We start from the raw sequence: 17,161 nt of genomic DNA on the forward strand, positions 1-17,161 counted from the left end.
ATCATTGTCATAATTGATAATTTCTGTTTCATTTTAAATTGCTTTGAGGGCCATGTAAAGGTGATACAATGAAGAAAGAAGGCCATAAAAACATCAAGTATCTAGCCTGTTAATACTTTTGTGTTTTAAAATGCGAGGACAAGGGTGAGGTAATACAGTGAGGTTAATTGTAGGTTGGTATTTGCTTGTTTTTGATACCTTGAATCCCTTGCTCAATTTGGTTTATAGTGAGCATGGCTAAGGCAGTAGCATATGTTCATTCTCAGTTTCCTTCTCCTTCTAGGACACAGATGTCATCATTTGGGATGTGATCAATGAGAGTGGTTTGTACCGGCTGAAGGGCCACAAAGATGCCGTTACACAGGTGGTCCTTTTGAAGGAGAAGAATATCCTGGTTTCCAGGTAAAGGCGCTCAGTTAAGAATACATCAGGCAAACCTGCTAAAATATGTTCTGAAGGGATAGTTAAGAGGGGTTGTGTCTCAGATGGGAATCATAGAATTCTAGGGTCATCTAGTCCAACCCCCTGGAATGCAGGAGTCTCAATTAAAGCATCTATGACAGATGGCCGTCCAACTTCTGCTTTAAAACCTCCAAGGAAGGAATCGTGTGCTTCATCAACGTTAAGCTGTTTTCTAGTTTTTCCACTTTGTAATGTATGTTTATGCTCACCTCTCAGTTCACACACTGTGACTGATACTCTGTATACATATGCTAGCCACAACAGAACAGAGATGCTTGACCCAGAGTGCTTAATATTAACCCAAGAGTCTAAGCAGGGTGAAACTGTTGCCATTCATTGTCTATCTTTTTTTTTTGACAGTGGAAAAGACACCCTGGTGAAATGGTGGGACCTGGATACACAACACTGCTTCAAAACACTGGTTGGGCACCGTACTGAGGTAAATAGGACGCAGAAGTTCATATAACAAGATTATGCAGAAAAAGTCATGGCTGTTGTTGTTTCCCTATTTCTCTAGCTTTGGTTTTTAGGCAAGGTAGGCTAAGAAGTTGTGTGTTTGATCATAGACAGCTTAGAAAACAAGAAGTCTAGTTAAGCTTGTTTAATTCAGAAGCTAGCCTTATTGAACTTACTTTCCAAGTAACTGCGGAATTTATTCCCAGCTAAATGTGTGCTTATGAGCATGTCCTTAATTCATCTGAGAGATGCATCATATGTCTTTTTGATACACTGTCAGTAGGAAGAATACCACCCCTGAATTGAATTTACCTATCTCGATAAACTGGCTCCCCTTGTAGTTCATAATTTGCTTCTATTGTTAATTCATCTTTAAGGGGAAGTATTGCATTTATTGTATGTGTGATAAATTCAATGATAAATAAAAAGGCAAGTATGGCAATCTCAGGATGCACACAGTTCTTTCCTCCCCCCCCCCCCGGTTTCATTTAAAATGTGCAGTTTGACAAGATGCATCCTAGTTGTCCGGTCTACAAACTTTGTTGTGCAAATGTTTCATTTTGTTTCTCTGACATAAAGGAAAGCATGCTGTTGCAATAGTTAGTGAACCAGAAAGTGTGTAGTAGGATGTTGGAAGGGAGTGTTACTGGGTTGTTGTTTTTATTTTGATTATGTATTTTGTTGTTTTGTGGTTTTGTTCTGTGAGCCGCCTTAGACCTCCGGGTATATTCAATAAATAAATAAATGTTCCAACCAATTTTACAGGTGTTTGTCTTGCACAGAACTTTTGGCTTCTACCTGTGATGGTGTGTGCTGTAGGATATTTTCATTTAGTATCCCTTAGGTAAAGCGGTACTAATTAATCTGTTCTCCTTTAGCAAGGGGACAGTATCTCTTGTGTGGCTGTCTTCCCCTTTCTCCAGTAGAAAGGGCCAATTCAAATTTTGCTTCCATAGACACCCCCTGACTGCCAAAGTGGAAGGAGTCCTCACCCAGTTAGCTCCTGTCTACTCCAAGGCATAAGGGCATTGTGCAGCTTCATTGCTGTGCTGTTTCTGTCATCTAAAAGCCCATAGTGGTTCTTTCCACATACATACACACTGCAGAATAAGCAGCTAATACGGGGGGGGGGGGGGTTAGTCATTGCCAGCAGCAAGGAGGAAGGAGACATTTAGTGGCCTCCAGTGCTGCACCTTCAACCCTGATCAGAAAGAAGGTGCAGCACTGGAGGCCAGGCACAAACCCCATTATGTAGGGACCAGGAAAGGCATGGTGCTGGGGGGTTCACCATCTACAAAACATTCCTTCCCTTTTGGGGTCCAGAAGATTTTCTGGGATGGTTGAATTCTATAAGAAGGGGCAGTTCCAGAGCAACATGTTACAGGACCCCTTTTCTACTTCTCAAAAAGTGGCCCGTTTTCATTTAGTAGCTCTAGTTACATATTTATCCTACGAATACAAGGAATCCAAATTGGTTTTGAATTGCTTATTTATTGCTGTTAATGAGGGGGCTGGTCCTAATTAAAGATAATGAAGCCCTTTGGCATGTTCTCATTTAGGTGTGGGGATTAGCTATAGTTTCTGACGAAAAGCTGCTTATCACCGGTTCTGCTGACAGCGAATTGCGGGCCTGGGACATCAGCTATTTCCAGGAGGTAAGAGCATAACACTTGCATCATAACATTTGTATCTGCTTGGTTTTATGGAATTTATACTATTCCTTTATTTGTATTCCATTTCTATGGAAATTGGGTAAATCGTGGAAGGGAAATTTTGGTCGACTTTAGGAAAAAGGTTTAAGAATAATTAATGAGGTATAAGTATTGATGTGTAATTTTGATAAGGCAAAATTGGTTTTGTTTTTTTTTAAATTAATTGAAAATAAGGCTGTTAAAAATAAATTGAGGAAATGGAAAAAAGAAGTAAAGTAAAATAATAGCATGTTAGAACAAATGTTTAAGCTAAGGTGAAGAAATAAGTTAAGGACTTGCTGAATTGACAATTTAAATTGGAATACAAGAAGGGGAGGTGTGAGGAGGTCTGAGAAATAAGGTTAAGGAAAATAAGTATTTGAAACTTTATGTGTTTTTTTTTTCTTTTTTTCTGTTAAGTTTTGAATTTTATGTATTTTTGTGTGGTTTTTATTTTGTTTATTTTTCTGGTTTTTTTTTTTGATTGTTATAAAATACCAATAAATATTTAATAAAAAAAAAAATATTTGTATTCCATTTCTCTGGTTGCCTCCATGAACACTTTGCAGAAGTGTGGGATGTAAATGTAAACAAATAATAATAATAATTTTCCTGTGCCTTGTGACATTAGTCCTTTGAATATACTGCTGCCTGTCTTGTATTAAAAGTGGCCTAGGAAGTTCTAGCAGTGGCCTTTTGAGGAAAAAGTCACTTTCTTGCCTTTATTTGGACAATAAATAAAGCTTTGTAGATGCAAAGCTGCAGGAATTATATATGGAATCTGTAACTATAATTGAAGGGATCACTTGGGTTGTGAAGCAGTCATCTCTAGTTCCTCCTACACTCCCTGTTACAATATGGGAGCAATTGGAGGTGCCTCAGAGATTACTCGGCCACCACATGGTTCCTCCAATTTCCTTCCTGTTGCTTCACTGGATTAGGCCGCATGCAGTATGAAGCTGGCTATTGGATTGCACTGGCTGGCCAAACGGTGAATCTCTGAGAAGTTAAATAATAACAGTGACTTGCTTTCTGTTTTCAGTGGGCACAGCACTGTTGGAAGTCAGTGTCTGTTCAGCATGCTTTATGCCTAATTGCCCCAATGCTCAGTTTTAGTTGTTTCACTAACTCAGTTGTCAAGCACTTGGCTATCCTTTGGCTTTCAAGTGTGAGCATTTCTTCCATTCTGCACCTGTTAAAATGTTAAGGGAATGAAGAATTGGCTTGGAAGAGGGAAAATGGAAGTTAGAGAATGAGGCCCTGTCATTATTCTAAATGTATTTTACTAATTTTGGCACCACAAACAGGAACCAGACCCAAGTGAGCCAGAGTACAAGAGAAGCAAAGGGCTTGCAGACCACACTAGAGGATCTTCTGAAGAGGATAGGACAGAAGACCAGGATGAGACGGAGGATGAGGTAGTTTTCTGCTTGTGATCTTAGGGATACAACATTCATGAGTCTTCTTCAACATATTTAAAATCTGTTAAAACGTCCCCATCTGAAATGCATACAAAGGGTGAATGTGCTCTTACTTATCACTGGGTACGTTTTCTGTGTTATTTGTGCACATGGGTCCATATAAAAGAAAACTAAAAACTCTGAAGGGGAGAATACACAATTGTGATGGACAGTCAGGTTGGATTCAAACCGTATTCATTTGGTGCCCTAAGGATTTCTTACAATGTGGGTGAGGGTGTTCCGTCTCCTCTTTCCTGCTCTTCCCCAAACAAGACCACTTGCTCCCCCCCCCTTTTTTAGCAGTAATCTTTGTTCCATAGAAATGCTTTCCTTTAATGCATTGGCAAGTTGATGCAGGATCTGTGTCAGAATGTTGGTTCCTCTTTGCATTAAAAAGTCGTTCTGTGCATCCTTAGATTCAGTGCTGAAGCCGATCTGCTTTAAAGAGCCTTGACTGTTCCTGGACCCACAATTCTGAGATATCTGCTCTGTAACTGGCCGCTACCCTTGGTTGCTTTTGCTGTAGTTGGAGGCAAGCAAACTATACTGTGGAAGGAGAGTCTGGGAATCCATTCTTATGGTGTACTTGGCTTGCAGAGCTAGGTTGAACATCTCTTGATACTCTTATGTATCTGGAAGAATGTTTGACTTCCAGACCATCAGTGCTTTTAGGAGTCCTCTTGAAAGAAGCCATTTATGGTGTATTAGTACCAATTATTTGCAATACTGTCCTGAATTACTATTCTCTTTTGATGTACGCTTTTGGTGACGTATTTTTTTTGAAAAAAATGCACTATGGTTGTTTTCAATTCTTTTTGTTTGTTTTTAGCACATCCTGAGATGCGTGAAAGCTGGTTCTGTCATGCGGGAAGGAAGGGACCGAGTTGTTAATCTTGCTACCGACCGCACAGGGCGGATTCTCGCTTGCCATGTATGTTACTAGCTTTTGGAACTAACGGGGGGTGGGTGTTCCTACCTTTCTTTGAGCACTTTTCTATAGATATTTCTGGTTCAGAGACCCCTGCAACTGACTTTTTTATCATTTTCCAAGGGAACGGACTCTGTCCTGGAAGTGTTTTATGTCCTTAGCGAACAAGAGGTTCGCAAGAAAATTGAGAGGAAGATGAAGAAAGCAAGGAAAAAAGCCAAGTAAATGCATATTGCCAATACATTTTATTTTTCTATGCTGAGAACCTATAAAGAGCTTGATTCATGTCAGGATTGAAGTATCCTATCCTATGCAAAGGGTTTTGAATGTAGGTTCATAATCTGTGATGAGTATATCCAACACTTGCAATTAGAATAATAGTGTGTATAACATACAAACTTACAGTTTATTTATTTTACATGTTGCTGAGAGGCTTGGTAAAATAAAGTTCTAATCTACTGCCTTTTAAAATGCATTCTTTAATCCTTCCCCTTAAGACTTGTGTGTGGAAGGCCTTGTCAGTTTTGATGGTGCAACACAGCTGCATAATACTCTGCCTGGCCCAGCTCTGTTACAAGACCTTTAATCTACTTAGCCACCTTGAGATGGAGCTTTGGGGATTTCATGGGAAATCTCAGCAATGCAGCTCTCTTCTGCCCTCTTAGCGCAGCGCAAAACAAAGCAGATAACTGTTTAGTAGTACAGGATTTGGCAGAGGTGGCAAGTCTCCAATTTGCTGAAATATATTGGATAGTGGGAGAGATTGAGAAGAGCAAGTAAATTCCACCTAAGCAGTTTCAGGAGAACAAAGGGAAGAGGCACTTTGGAGTTAGTTGACACCCCTAGAGGCTGAGTTTGGCTCAAGAGCTGCCAGTTGTCACTAGCATGACATTATCCTGTTTATGTGCATTTTTGCTCTTATTTTCTGACTCGAGCTGAGGTTGAGTTTAACATTTGTCTCATTTTTCTGGTTTTTCCTAGGAAGAGGTCAGGTGTGGAGGAGGAAGAATGTGATATCATTGTGGAGTGCAGCCTACAAGACAAGATTCAGCGTCTCACTAACATCAAAGCTTCTTCTAAAATCAAGTGAGTTCAAGGCATTAAGGGTGTTGCTCATAATTTTGATGCTCTTAAAGAGAGCTAGTGTGGCGTCATGGTTAGAGTGTTGAACTATGACCTGGGAGACAAGGGTTGAAATCCCCACCACACAAATCCCAGAGCAATTAACAGTAAAAGAGACAAGAGAGGGAAAGGAGAGAGCTTAGAGAAGCCAAGGGTTATGAAGGATAAATGTGAGCAAGTATAGTTACATGTAAGTGAGCTTTTTTTTAAGCTTGTGTGTTTATTCTGGTGTAGATTTTGATGGTTTGGGAAATAGGTGGCATGGTGCAAATGTCTGGGAGAATTCTTTTTTTTAAAAAATAAATGTTTATTGGAATTTTACAAAACATAAAAATCAAACAAACACATATATCAAAACAAAAACAGAAAATTCACACTTAATAAAGAAAAGAAAAAGAAAAAGAATCCACTTTTAAGTTTCAAGGTTCTATATCCCTCTTTTCCTGACCTCCTCACATCTCCCTTTTTTGTATTCCTCTTTATTCCGTCAAATTCAGCAAATTCTAACCCTCTTTCAAACCTCGTTTATAATTATATATTCCCACTTATTATGTCTCTGATTTCCCTTATCTTGGTCCTTTACTCCACCCTATATACTTTGACATAATATTATTCTAGTCATACCCCCCTTCTCTTTTTTAAAATTCTTTTTTCATACCTCTTTTAACCATATCCCAAATGCCATGTTACTTTTACATCCCACATCATTTTAACATTCAAACATTTTACAATATTTCTGTAGATAATCCTTGAACTTTTTCCAATCCTCTTCCATCAACTCTTCTCCCAGGTCTCGGATTCTGCCGGTCATTTCTGCCATCTCCATATAGTCAATAAAATGTCTGGGAGAATTCAAGGTAGTAAGGCACAAAGGGTGGAGGAGCTATTTAAACAAATAAGAGAATTTTGGCCGCTGAGAGTGATAGAGCTGGATGAGGAGAGTTGTGCACCTTGTCAGGTTGCACATGTGGAAAATGGGCTGGGACAGACCTGGCAGTGGAGGGTTCCAAACAAGGAATTTGCACAGTGTAGAAGGGATGGGGGCCAAGAAAAGGTAATTGATGAGAGGCAGGGGTGCCACTTGACCAGAACTACAAGAGAAAGGGACGTTCTGAGCTTGTGTTTTTATAGCTATACCATTGTGCTTAGCCCCCTCAACTCTTTTATCTGCTACTTGATGTTTTCTAACAATGTTGATTATTTTATTAAACAGGTCTTTTGACTTGATACTCAGCCCAAAAGGGGAGCTGAAAGCCACTGTAATGCTCCAGAACAACATAATCGAATCTTACAGCCTGAACCCAAGAGCGCAGATACCCCAAGTTCTACAAGTGTCCAAAATAACTATTGGTGGTCACCGCAGTGATGTCAGAACCCTGGCATTTAGCTCGGACAACATTGCCATTCTCTCTGCTGCTGCTGAATCAGTTAAGATTTGGAACAGGTATGAAATGTCTCTGACCATTGGAGGAAAAACTAGTTGCAGTAAAATGTTCACAGGAAGCATTAAACATCTTAACTTTAGATATACTGTATATTCAGATGGTTACACATTGAGTTTAGGAAGAAGCCTTTCTTTTTTGCCATTGATCTTTTGGTATCTTCTTGTAGCCATAGATGAAGCTAAAAACTTGGGGTTGTGCCAGTCACTAAACTAATTTGGCACAAGGCTTCCTTGTGGTTAAGCTTTTTTGAAACTGAGGACCACATTCCCTTGAAGGAAAGTGATGGGGGCCTGGATATTCGGTTCTGCTCTCGGCATTCCTTTTCCATTCATTCTCTCTCACCCACACCACCCATTCATTCATAGTATCTCCCTTCCCCCCCGCAACATCACCCATTCGTTCACACGTATGTCAGGAATGTCATGTGTTCCCGATTTTACTGAGTCTTCCCCTGATTCTTCCTTCTCTCTATGTGTATCTTTCATGTGCCATTTCTAATCCCAGGTCTACCTTACAATGTATCCGGACCATGGCGTGTGAATATGCGCTTTGTTCACTCTTCATTCCCGGAGATCGGCAGGTCATTATAGGAACCAAGGTAAATTTCTGTGCCTTCTGAACCTGAACAATCCCCCGCATGTTTCAAGTATCATTTTTAGAGGAAGTTCAGTATGTCTAACTTAGAACCATGTGGAATGTTATTCCTGGAGGAATAGCTCCTCAACAAATGGAGTCCTAAAGGGAGATGCAATTTAGTGTTTGTCCTAGGTATACAATCTGAGAGAAAAATCCTTATTGTGCACCTAATACCTGATTTTCAGTATATTGCTTTGGCTAGATAAGCCTCGGAGCAGTAGGGAAGTATACTTCTATGTGTTTTCCAAATTACTCTGAAGACATGGGAGAAAATAGGCTCAGGTGATGAAATTTATGGATTTGTTTGAAGGCCTGTGGCTAGGAATGTTTTCTCTTACATGGCCAACTTTGACCGTAGCCATTATAACACCCTATTTTTCAAACATGGAGTTATACTTCAGGTGACTTGGAAGAAAACTGCAGAGTTATAAGGAAGAATTTATATTACCATGCCTACTCATGAGTCAGACTGTGGATGTGCTAAACTGCTCCTGGTTGTCTTTGACTTTAATGAGTTTTGAATTCTTCATCTATACCTTTAACCATATGAGTGTGCTAAGAGCATAGCTGTGAGTGAAAAATGAAACCCAAGAGATTTCCCTGATATTACTGCCTCTCTCCTGCACCTGGGACTTGATAAGGAACTCTCTTTCATTTTGGCCAGAGTGTAATGCAGGGGTCAGCAAACTTTTTCAGCAGGGGGCTGGTCCACTGTCCCTCAGACCTTGTGGGGGGTCCGGACTATATTTTGAAAAAAGAAATGAACAAATTCCTATGCCCCACAAATAACCCAGAGATGCATTTTAAATAAAAGAACACATTCTACTCATGTAAAAACACCAGGCAGGCCCCACAAATAACCCAGAGATGCATTTTTAATAAAAGGACACATTCTACTCATGTAAAAACACGCTGATTCCCGAACCGTCTGTGGGCCGGATTTAGAAGGCGATTGGGCCGGCTCTGGCTCCTGTGCCTTAGTTTGTAATGGTGTAATGTCTCTATTTCTTCACTGGCATCTCCCTTGGGTGTAATTATTGAAAAATCAATAGCAGTGAAAATCGTTGTTGCTAAGAGAGAGTTACAAATCAGCAAGTGCCTCGTTTGAATCTTGCCTCAACCGTAAACTCATTAGGCACACCTTTCTTTCTCAGCCTCAGCCCCCTTCAACCCCAAATCTGCATTATGGGATAAGAATGCCCATCTACTTTATAGGATTGCAAATTAAGCTGTTAAACTGTTGTTGGGTCATTGCTCAAAATGGGATGCTGTTCTAGGCAGATGCAATTGAATCTGCCTGACCATCCCACTTTCCTTCTTTCTCACACTTGGAGGCTACAATGAGTTACCTTCTGTAGAATTTGGAATCATCTCTGTAAATAATGATCTGGCTTTATTATTGCTTTAGACAGGGAAGCTGCAGCTATTTGATCTGGCTTCCGGGATTTTATTGGAGACCATTGATGCTCATGATGGGGGTTTGTGGTCCATATGTCCTTCTTCAGACCAGGTAATGAAAGCACACTTTCTAATTTCTCACCATATGAAGAGACTCAGACCGTGTGATTGTCATCTGAGGCCCTTCTGCATTTGCCCCCTGCTTAGGTGGTCCAGAGGGTAGCAACAAAATAATTGACATTTTCAGTGGTCGCTCCCTGCTTGTGGATTGATCTCCTCAGGGAGGCTTGCCTGGCATCATCAATACATAGCTCTTGGTGCCAGGCAGAAACATTTCTTTTCTGCCAGGACTTTGACTCTTAATTATCTGTGGTCTTGAGTGGGTGGGCTATGTTTTAATCCTTTTAAAAACAGGATTGTCTTTTAGAATTTTCTTCATTTTGCTTTTATGCCAGCTTTAATGTATGTGTTTCTTTCACTTTAAGTTACCATGGTAAAAAAGTGACCAATAAATTTAAATAATAATAATTCATATGAATTATTTTAGTGGTACCACATTTAAGGATGCTCATTATTGTCTATTATTATTATTATTATTATTATTATTATTATTATTATTATTATTATTTATTATATTTATATACCACCATTTATCAAAAGATCTCAACAATTAGTGCTATCGTGTATTGTGATTATGTTTTTAATATGCTTTTGTATTTTTATAGTTTTTATTTTCATTGTAAATCACTTTGATACTTTTTGTAGTGGGAAGTGATCCACACATTTGATGAAATAAATCTGAATTTTTCTTTCCCCATCAGCGTGGCTTTGTTACAGGAGGTGCGGATAAATGTGTCAAGTTCTGGGAGTTTGAACTGGTGAAGGATAAGGACAGTGTCCAAAAGAGGTGAGGGTGTTTTTTCAGGAAGCAAAGCACATCTGAACTCCACATTTTGTCCTCACTCTCTTGGGAGTGTACAGTTCCCTCAAAAATACAGCACGACGTTGTCTTCCCATCTGCTGACATCTGCTTCCCACCATAAGTTTCTCCTCCCTGGGAGAATGTGGGGAAAAGGGTGGGTGTATGGCAAACCTCTGAATGGGCACTGAACACCGAGGTTTGGGGTCTCCTTGCCTAAGAACTTGCAATGCACATCTAACAAAGCTTTCTGAATTTGCTGTGCAATACCAGTTCCATCAGTTTTCTGCTTCTACGCTCCTAGGCTTTCTGTGAAGCAGACACGCATCTTGCAACTGGATGAAGATGTTCTTTGTGTACGGTACAGCCCCAACCAAAAGCTTTTGGCTGTAGCCTTACTGGACTGCACTGTGAAAATATTCTACACTGATACTCTCAAGGTAAGCAGCACTATCTTTGGAAATTTAGGTCCAATACTCTGGGAAGCAGTTGCCGCTTGCTGTGATGGCCTTTTGGTTCCCTCATCTTACATGTTTTCACAGAGAGATCTTGGCAAGTTCATTATTCTTCAGTATTCTGCAAATTGGGATGCAGAACTCCCCATGTGAGTCTGTAATAAAGAGGAGGGTCCAAAGTAGTAGAATGTATGCTTTGAATGTACAAGGCCCCATAGTCTAATGCTACCAGCTTCATTTAAATGGATGTGATGTGATCAACATTGAGACTTTGGCAAGCTGCCACTCAAAAGCAGAAAATACTGGGATAGATGAACAAAGCTTTCAGCTTTTGGTTGTGAGAGGATGGTGGAAAGGGCAAGGTTCTTCCACATTTCTGCACACTTTTCATACATTGCTTTGAAATGTTTGTTTGTTGTTTACAATCAAGTGGCGTATATAAAATTTATGCCATTAAATAAAGAAACCTGTAACTAGCTAATATACATGTCGTCTTCTTGCTTTCCAGTTCTTTTTGTCTCTCTATGGACACAAGTTGCCTGTGCTGTGCATGGATATCTCCTATGTGAGTATGCCATTTGTTGGAGATTTTGGCATTGTTCAGTGATGGACCTGCATATTGCACTTCTTCTCCATGACAAATGCACATTTCCCCCCCCCCCCCAGTTGTAAATCTTCTCTGTGCTGTTTCATGCTAGTCTCATAATTCAATACAGACTATAGAAAGGCATGAGTTGAATGAAGGCAAGAAGTTGTAGCCTCGTTCTGTTGAGGAGCTCTTGCTCCCCCAATGGTTAGCTTGAAGGCAGCCCAAAACTGTGTCCATACCTACTTTGGTGTGTAGACATGTAGAATCTGGGCAATGTAACTGTAGTTCTCAAATTCTGTTTTCAGTGAGAAAGTTGAGTAATGGGGAGAGGCTGATTCATCTTCTCTGGCAGTGTGCAGCAACATGAGATTGTCGTTCTTTTAACTTTTGAAAGTTATGTGCACTGATTGAAATAACGAAGTGCTTTCACTGTATATTGGAACATTCCACGAGGCATAAATAGCTGGTGTAATGAAAATCAGAGAGTAACACAGAGCTTCTTGGAGCCTGAGTGCTGCTTGCCTACCTGCTGGTAAAGGTAAAGGGACCCCTGACCATTAGGTCCAGTCGTGACCGACTCTGGGGTTGTGGTGCTCACCTCGCTTTACTGGCTGAGGGAGTCGGCATACAGCTTCCGGGTCATGTGGCCAGCATGACTAAGCCGCTTCTGGTGAACCAGAGCAGCGCACGGAAACGCCATTTACCATCCCACCGGAGCGGTACCTATTTATCTACTTGCACTTTGACGTGCTTTCGAACTGCTGGTAGGGATACCCATATTAGGTGCACTGAAATAAGACACCTAGAGTTGGCTGCTTGATGATGAGAGCTAAGAAATTAATTTGCTTCACTTTCCTTGAAGCATAACACAAGATCTTGTTCTGATCCAAAAAAGTGTGTGTTACTTGACAGGATGCTAGATGGAAGCCGGGGGATAATCATGCTCTCACATCCACAACTGAGTTCCCTTTTCTTTCATTTTTTTTGTTATAGGATGGGGCTTTAATTGCAACTGGCTCTGCTGACAGGAACGTGAAGATCTGGGGCTTGGACTTTGGAGATTGCCACAAGTCTCTCTTTGCCCACGATGACAGGTGGGCAGATATCAAAGCGAACTTAGATGCCCCTGATGTAGCATTTCTCCCCACCCCCAAAACTAGGTTTCTCTGGTGCTTAAGTTCACAATTGTCATAGCCTCTGTGGAGTCCAACATACGGGGCTGCATTCTGCAAGCTCTAGGCTAGAATGCCGGTTAAGTTGGCCTTGCTGAATCTTCTAGTCTGGAGCCTGCAGAATGCTTCTTTCCATCCCCTTAACTTTGGGATCAAACACCTCAGTGGAAGGGCAGGTCACAGGGCCTCAGCTGCACAGTTCTGTCACCATTCATCGGTCTCCCAGGTTAGGAATATTAAACATGTTTCTGTGAGTTGATCATGTTGTACGGTGTGCGTTTTCTTGTAGGGATGATTGCAGAGTGGAGAGTGGGGTCCGGAGGGAGCACACTCCCCACCCGCAGGCACCACAGTCTGCCTGCACCGTGTGACCTTGGGGGGGCGGGGCACCCCCCCTCACAGACAAAGCCACAGCTATCTGTACATCTTACCCTCTGTCTAACCCTTTGCGGTCTTTGTAGTCTGCTGTATCCTGTCTGTAACCTTTGTCTCTGAGACCTTTTGTCTCCATCATACACTGTGCAAGGGGAAAATGACGCGGTGGAAACAGGTGCCAAAATAACTTTGTACCACCCCACGATCTCGGGACCGGAAGATGTGTAAAGGTCACAGCCCCAAATGTATCTGCCTGGTTTGCATATTTGTGTCAACTCCTGCCTCATATCCATCACTTCATTTTCTTATTGTGGATTTGCACTTGTGGTACTTAAGGGACCAGGGGTGCAGGGCAGGCATTCACTGCTTGTGTCTGTGCTTTGGGATCTGAGTTTTTGTAGGAAAGAGAAGCCGCAGTGTTTTAGCCCGGAGCTTTTGCTTCCCTTCAAGACATCACATAAGTTGCTAGCCCTTTCTGTTCACAAAACCCATGAAAACAGTTCAAGGAAAATGCTGGTGATGGCTAGTTAAGTCATGCTTGGAATAGAACGACTGATTTCAGTGCGTCTACTCTCAGGATGACCAACATTTAATATCACCTTTGGACCTCACTGGAGAAATCCCTGGTGCTCCTATCATTTTAAGTTGAATGCAACATAATGCTGCATCAGTCATGCTGATGGGGCTTCTGATGACAGCAGAAGATGCTTCTTGGCTCTCCTTGAGTGCTGTTTCATGGCTGCTAGTGTTTCTTTTAAAAGCGCCTGGGCTTCTGGAATGGAAGCCACAGACTCCAGAGGGAAGGACTAAGGACAGGAGAATGGAAGGAAGTGGCAACTGACGTCATAGCTGCATGTATCTTTTCCCTTTCTAAATAACCTCTGAGAAATGTAGAAATGTTGCTATGAATGTTGTGTTGGAAATGGTAGTGATCTGATACTCCATATCTTTCTCTTGTTCTCTTTAGTGTGATGTTTCTTCAGTTTGTACCCAAGTCCCACCTCTTCTTTACAGCAGGGAAGGATCGCAAGATTAAGCAGTGGGATGCTGATAAGTTTGAGCATATCCAAACCCTGGAGGTAAAATAGGAGATGTGTGTATTTGCCAATCTGGAAGCAGTGATCGCTTCTGTTGATTGCTAGACATCGTGCAGAATGGTCTCTCCCCTTTCGCTCCTCACTATCTGCACATCTGATTTGTAGGGGCATCACCAGGAAGTGTGGTGTTTGGCACTCAGCCCCAACGGAGACTTTCTCGTCTCCTCTTCTCATGACAAATCATTGCGTCTCTGGGAAAGGACAAGGGAGCCCATTGTTCTGGAGGAGGAGAGAGAGATGGTAAGAAATGTCATCCTGTGTAAGAGGATACCTTTGGTATCCACTCTTAATCTTAAAAGGGATCCAGATTCCAGTTCTTGTGCATCTTTTCCTTTTAAAAATAACTAAATAAATTTGTGTGTCCATATTTTGTGGCATTCTTTCCAAGGTTGTTTTTTTTAAAGTTACTTTTGATGTAAAAGGACCATGGGAAGGAGATATGTACTGGAAAATGTGCTGCTTCAGGTATTCTGAATTTGAAGCAGTTGTGTTTTAGTGCTTGCTAATGCTGACAAACCGAATTATTTTCCTCTGCAGCAAAGAGAAATGGAGTATGAAGACAGTGTAGCAAAGGAGGACCAGCCCGTGGTAAGTAATACATGTTTGCACATTCCAATGTTCTTGCTCCCAAGTCAAGCAGTGGAGTTTCCTGGGAGTCTCAAGATGCGATTCTCCAGCTACAATGGAAAGCACACATTTCAGTGCATTGGGGGATGTAAAATACGTCAGCTCACATTTCTTGACTGTGTTTGTGCGTGACATTTCAAATGCATGTTTTGGGTTACCGATTAGATTGAGCACTTGCTCTGGTAATTAAAATAACATTCAGTTCTAGTTTGTGCCAGAATTTTCACTTAATCTGCTTTCCAGAAAACCATCATCTGCATTTTGGCTTACCACTTACAAAGCGCCAGAAATGTTCTGAGCATCACTGCACACATATTAGACAGCCCTTGCTTGCAGGCTCACAATTGTAATTCAGAAGAAACGCAAGCATTGGAGTAGCTGCTTCTTCATTGAATGATGGATGGGACCAAGTTGATGTTTTTCCAGGGAGGCAGGTAGTTCAGCCTTCCAGTGGCCTGTACTAGATGGTAGAGGCCAGAATGTGCCTCCCCTAGCTTTGCAGTCCCAGGGGAGGGGAAAAACAAGCTTTCTGCACACCCTTTTCTGGACCATGTCATGTTGCTGTCCTCCTCCTTGAGTGAGGCAGGGGAGCAGTTTCCCACTGGAAACAATACCATGATTATTTCAGATCCCAAGAAGCAGGTATGCTGGAAAGCTAACTGCTTGAAGATTTTCTGAGGAGTGTATTCAACTAACTTTTACTCAGGTCCAAAAACTTCAGTGGGTCTACTCTGAATAATAGTTAACTAAAACCCTGTATTTGATTCTAAGTGAGATCTTAACATTTCTAAACAAATTAAATAGATATTAGTTGTTAATCCAACAGTTCAGTTAATGAAATATGCAAGGAAATGAAACTGCATTTAACAGAATTCAGCATTGCCCAGACAGGGTCAGCTATGCTTCACTGCAACAACATTCTGGTGTTTCTGTAGTGGAATAACATAAACCAAAGAGCAAAATGTAAACTGCTTAGGTGGTCTTTGTCAACTAGGTAGATAAAGGTAAAGGGACCCCTGACCATTAGGTCCAGTCATGGCCGACTCTGGGGTTGCGGCGCTCATCTCACTTTACTGGCCGAGGGAGCCGGCGTACAGCTTCCGGGTCATGTGGCCAGCATGACGAAGCCACTTCTGGCGAACCAGAGCAGCGCACGGAAATGCCGTTTACCTTCCCGCCAGAGTGGTACCTATTTATCTACTTGCACTTTGACGTGCTTTCGAACTGCTAGGTGGGCAGGAGCAGGGACCGAGCAACGGGAGCTCACCCCATCGTGGGGATTCGAACCGCCAACCTTCTGATTGGCAAGTCCTAGGCTCTGTGGTTTAACCCACAGTGCCACCCGCGTCCCTTCTTTGTCAACTAAGCAGTATACAAATCTTGTAAAATAAAATGAGAGAATTTCCCTTAGTGGTAACCCTCAGCAGTAGCCCTCAGCACCCACTTCAGTCTGGAAGCAACAGCAGCTCATAATTTTACCACAGCAGACCTGTTGCTGTTTTATATGCCTTGTGTCACTTGGTTCATAATTTCTTCCCTGCTAATGAAACAGGGAGACATATTGGCACTGTGTTGTTGTTGGCATCTGTCTGTCTTGAGGGACACTTTGGGGAGGGGGGGAGTCAAACCACTGAAGAATCACAGCATCTGCTGTGGTTGCTACAACCAGTAACTTGTAAATGCGGCCTCCCATGTTGCTTTTGCTGCATTAGCAGCACTGAGGTGCCCTCCCTGGGGCACAAGCCTGGATAGTGGGTATGGAGGTCCTGGGCTGCCCAGATATCAAGACCACCCCTCTCGACCTCACTGATGTGGTCCAAAGGAAAGCAGAGCAATGTGTTTTGCACCAGCTTGGCTTTGCACTGAAAACTGAGACAGGTTAACCATTCCTGTTCTGTTACCATTCAAATTCAAACACAGACCTATGCAACAGTTCTGAGGCAAACTGGAGCCAAAACTGCTTTGACCATCATGATGTTACAGAGGCTGTGACACCATTTTTTTTGTTTCTTTTCAGGTTCCTGGGGAGACTCAGGGAGAGGCTGGGTTAGCAGGAAAGAAGACCATTGAAACTGTCAAGGCGGTAAGTTTGACCCTCCAGGTTCCTTAATGCGGGGCACTCATTAGGGAAAAAAGATGACTTTCTGACTCTCTAGCTTGGAGTGTTCTGTTTAAAGCTCTGGTTACATGTTAGTGCTTGGGAGTGTCTCTTAAGGAATCACAGCTTTTAAACTGAATTAGCCTTCAGCGACCTCTTCAGTGAGAGATGGAAATTGCCCATAACATGCAAGTCATGTCTTCTGTGACAGAGATGTGTTGCTGACCTCTG

At 41.8% G+C, this 17,161-nt stretch overlaps 1 protein-coding gene across 2 annotated transcripts in view; it reads left to right on the forward strand.

The window, feature by feature from the left end:
* WDR3 (WD repeat domain 3) overlaps positions 1–17,161 on the forward strand; it is a 33,765-nt gene that overhangs the window by 3,177 nt on the left and 13,427 nt on the right. For both annotated transcript variants that reach the window (XM_053372032.1, XM_053372031.1), the window contains exons 4-21: positions 284–402; positions 823–901; positions 2,478–2,573; positions 3,917–4,027; positions 4,899–5,000; positions 5,121–5,218; positions 5,979–6,083; positions 7,333–7,563; positions 8,069–8,162; positions 9,609–9,710; positions 10,420–10,505; positions 10,822–10,957; positions 11,481–11,537; positions 12,555–12,655; positions 14,076–14,187; positions 14,311–14,445; positions 14,743–14,793; positions 16,850–16,915. In XM_053372032.1, the coding sequence (XP_053228007.1) occupies positions 284–402; positions 823–901; positions 2,478–2,573; positions 3,917–4,027; positions 4,899–5,000; positions 5,121–5,218; positions 5,979–6,083; positions 7,333–7,563; positions 8,069–8,162; positions 9,609–9,710; positions 10,420–10,505; positions 10,822–10,957; positions 11,481–11,537; positions 12,555–12,655; positions 14,076–14,187; positions 14,311–14,445; positions 14,743–14,793; positions 16,850–16,915 (1,881 nt within the window). The remainder of the gene's footprint in view (positions 1–283; positions 403–822; positions 902–2,477; positions 2,574–3,916; positions 4,028–4,898; positions 5,001–5,120; positions 5,219–5,978; positions 6,084–7,332; positions 7,564–8,068; positions 8,163–9,608; positions 9,711–10,419; positions 10,506–10,821; positions 10,958–11,480; positions 11,538–12,554; positions 12,656–14,075; positions 14,188–14,310; positions 14,446–14,742; positions 14,794–16,849; positions 16,916–17,161) is intronic.

The sequence above is a fragment of the Podarcis raffonei genome, chromosome 17 (assembly GCF_027172205.1).
Source record: "Podarcis raffonei isolate rPodRaf1 chromosome 17, rPodRaf1.pri, whole genome shotgun sequence".
Lineage (NCBI taxonomy): Eukaryota > Metazoa > Chordata > Lepidosauria > Squamata > Lacertidae > Podarcis > Podarcis raffonei.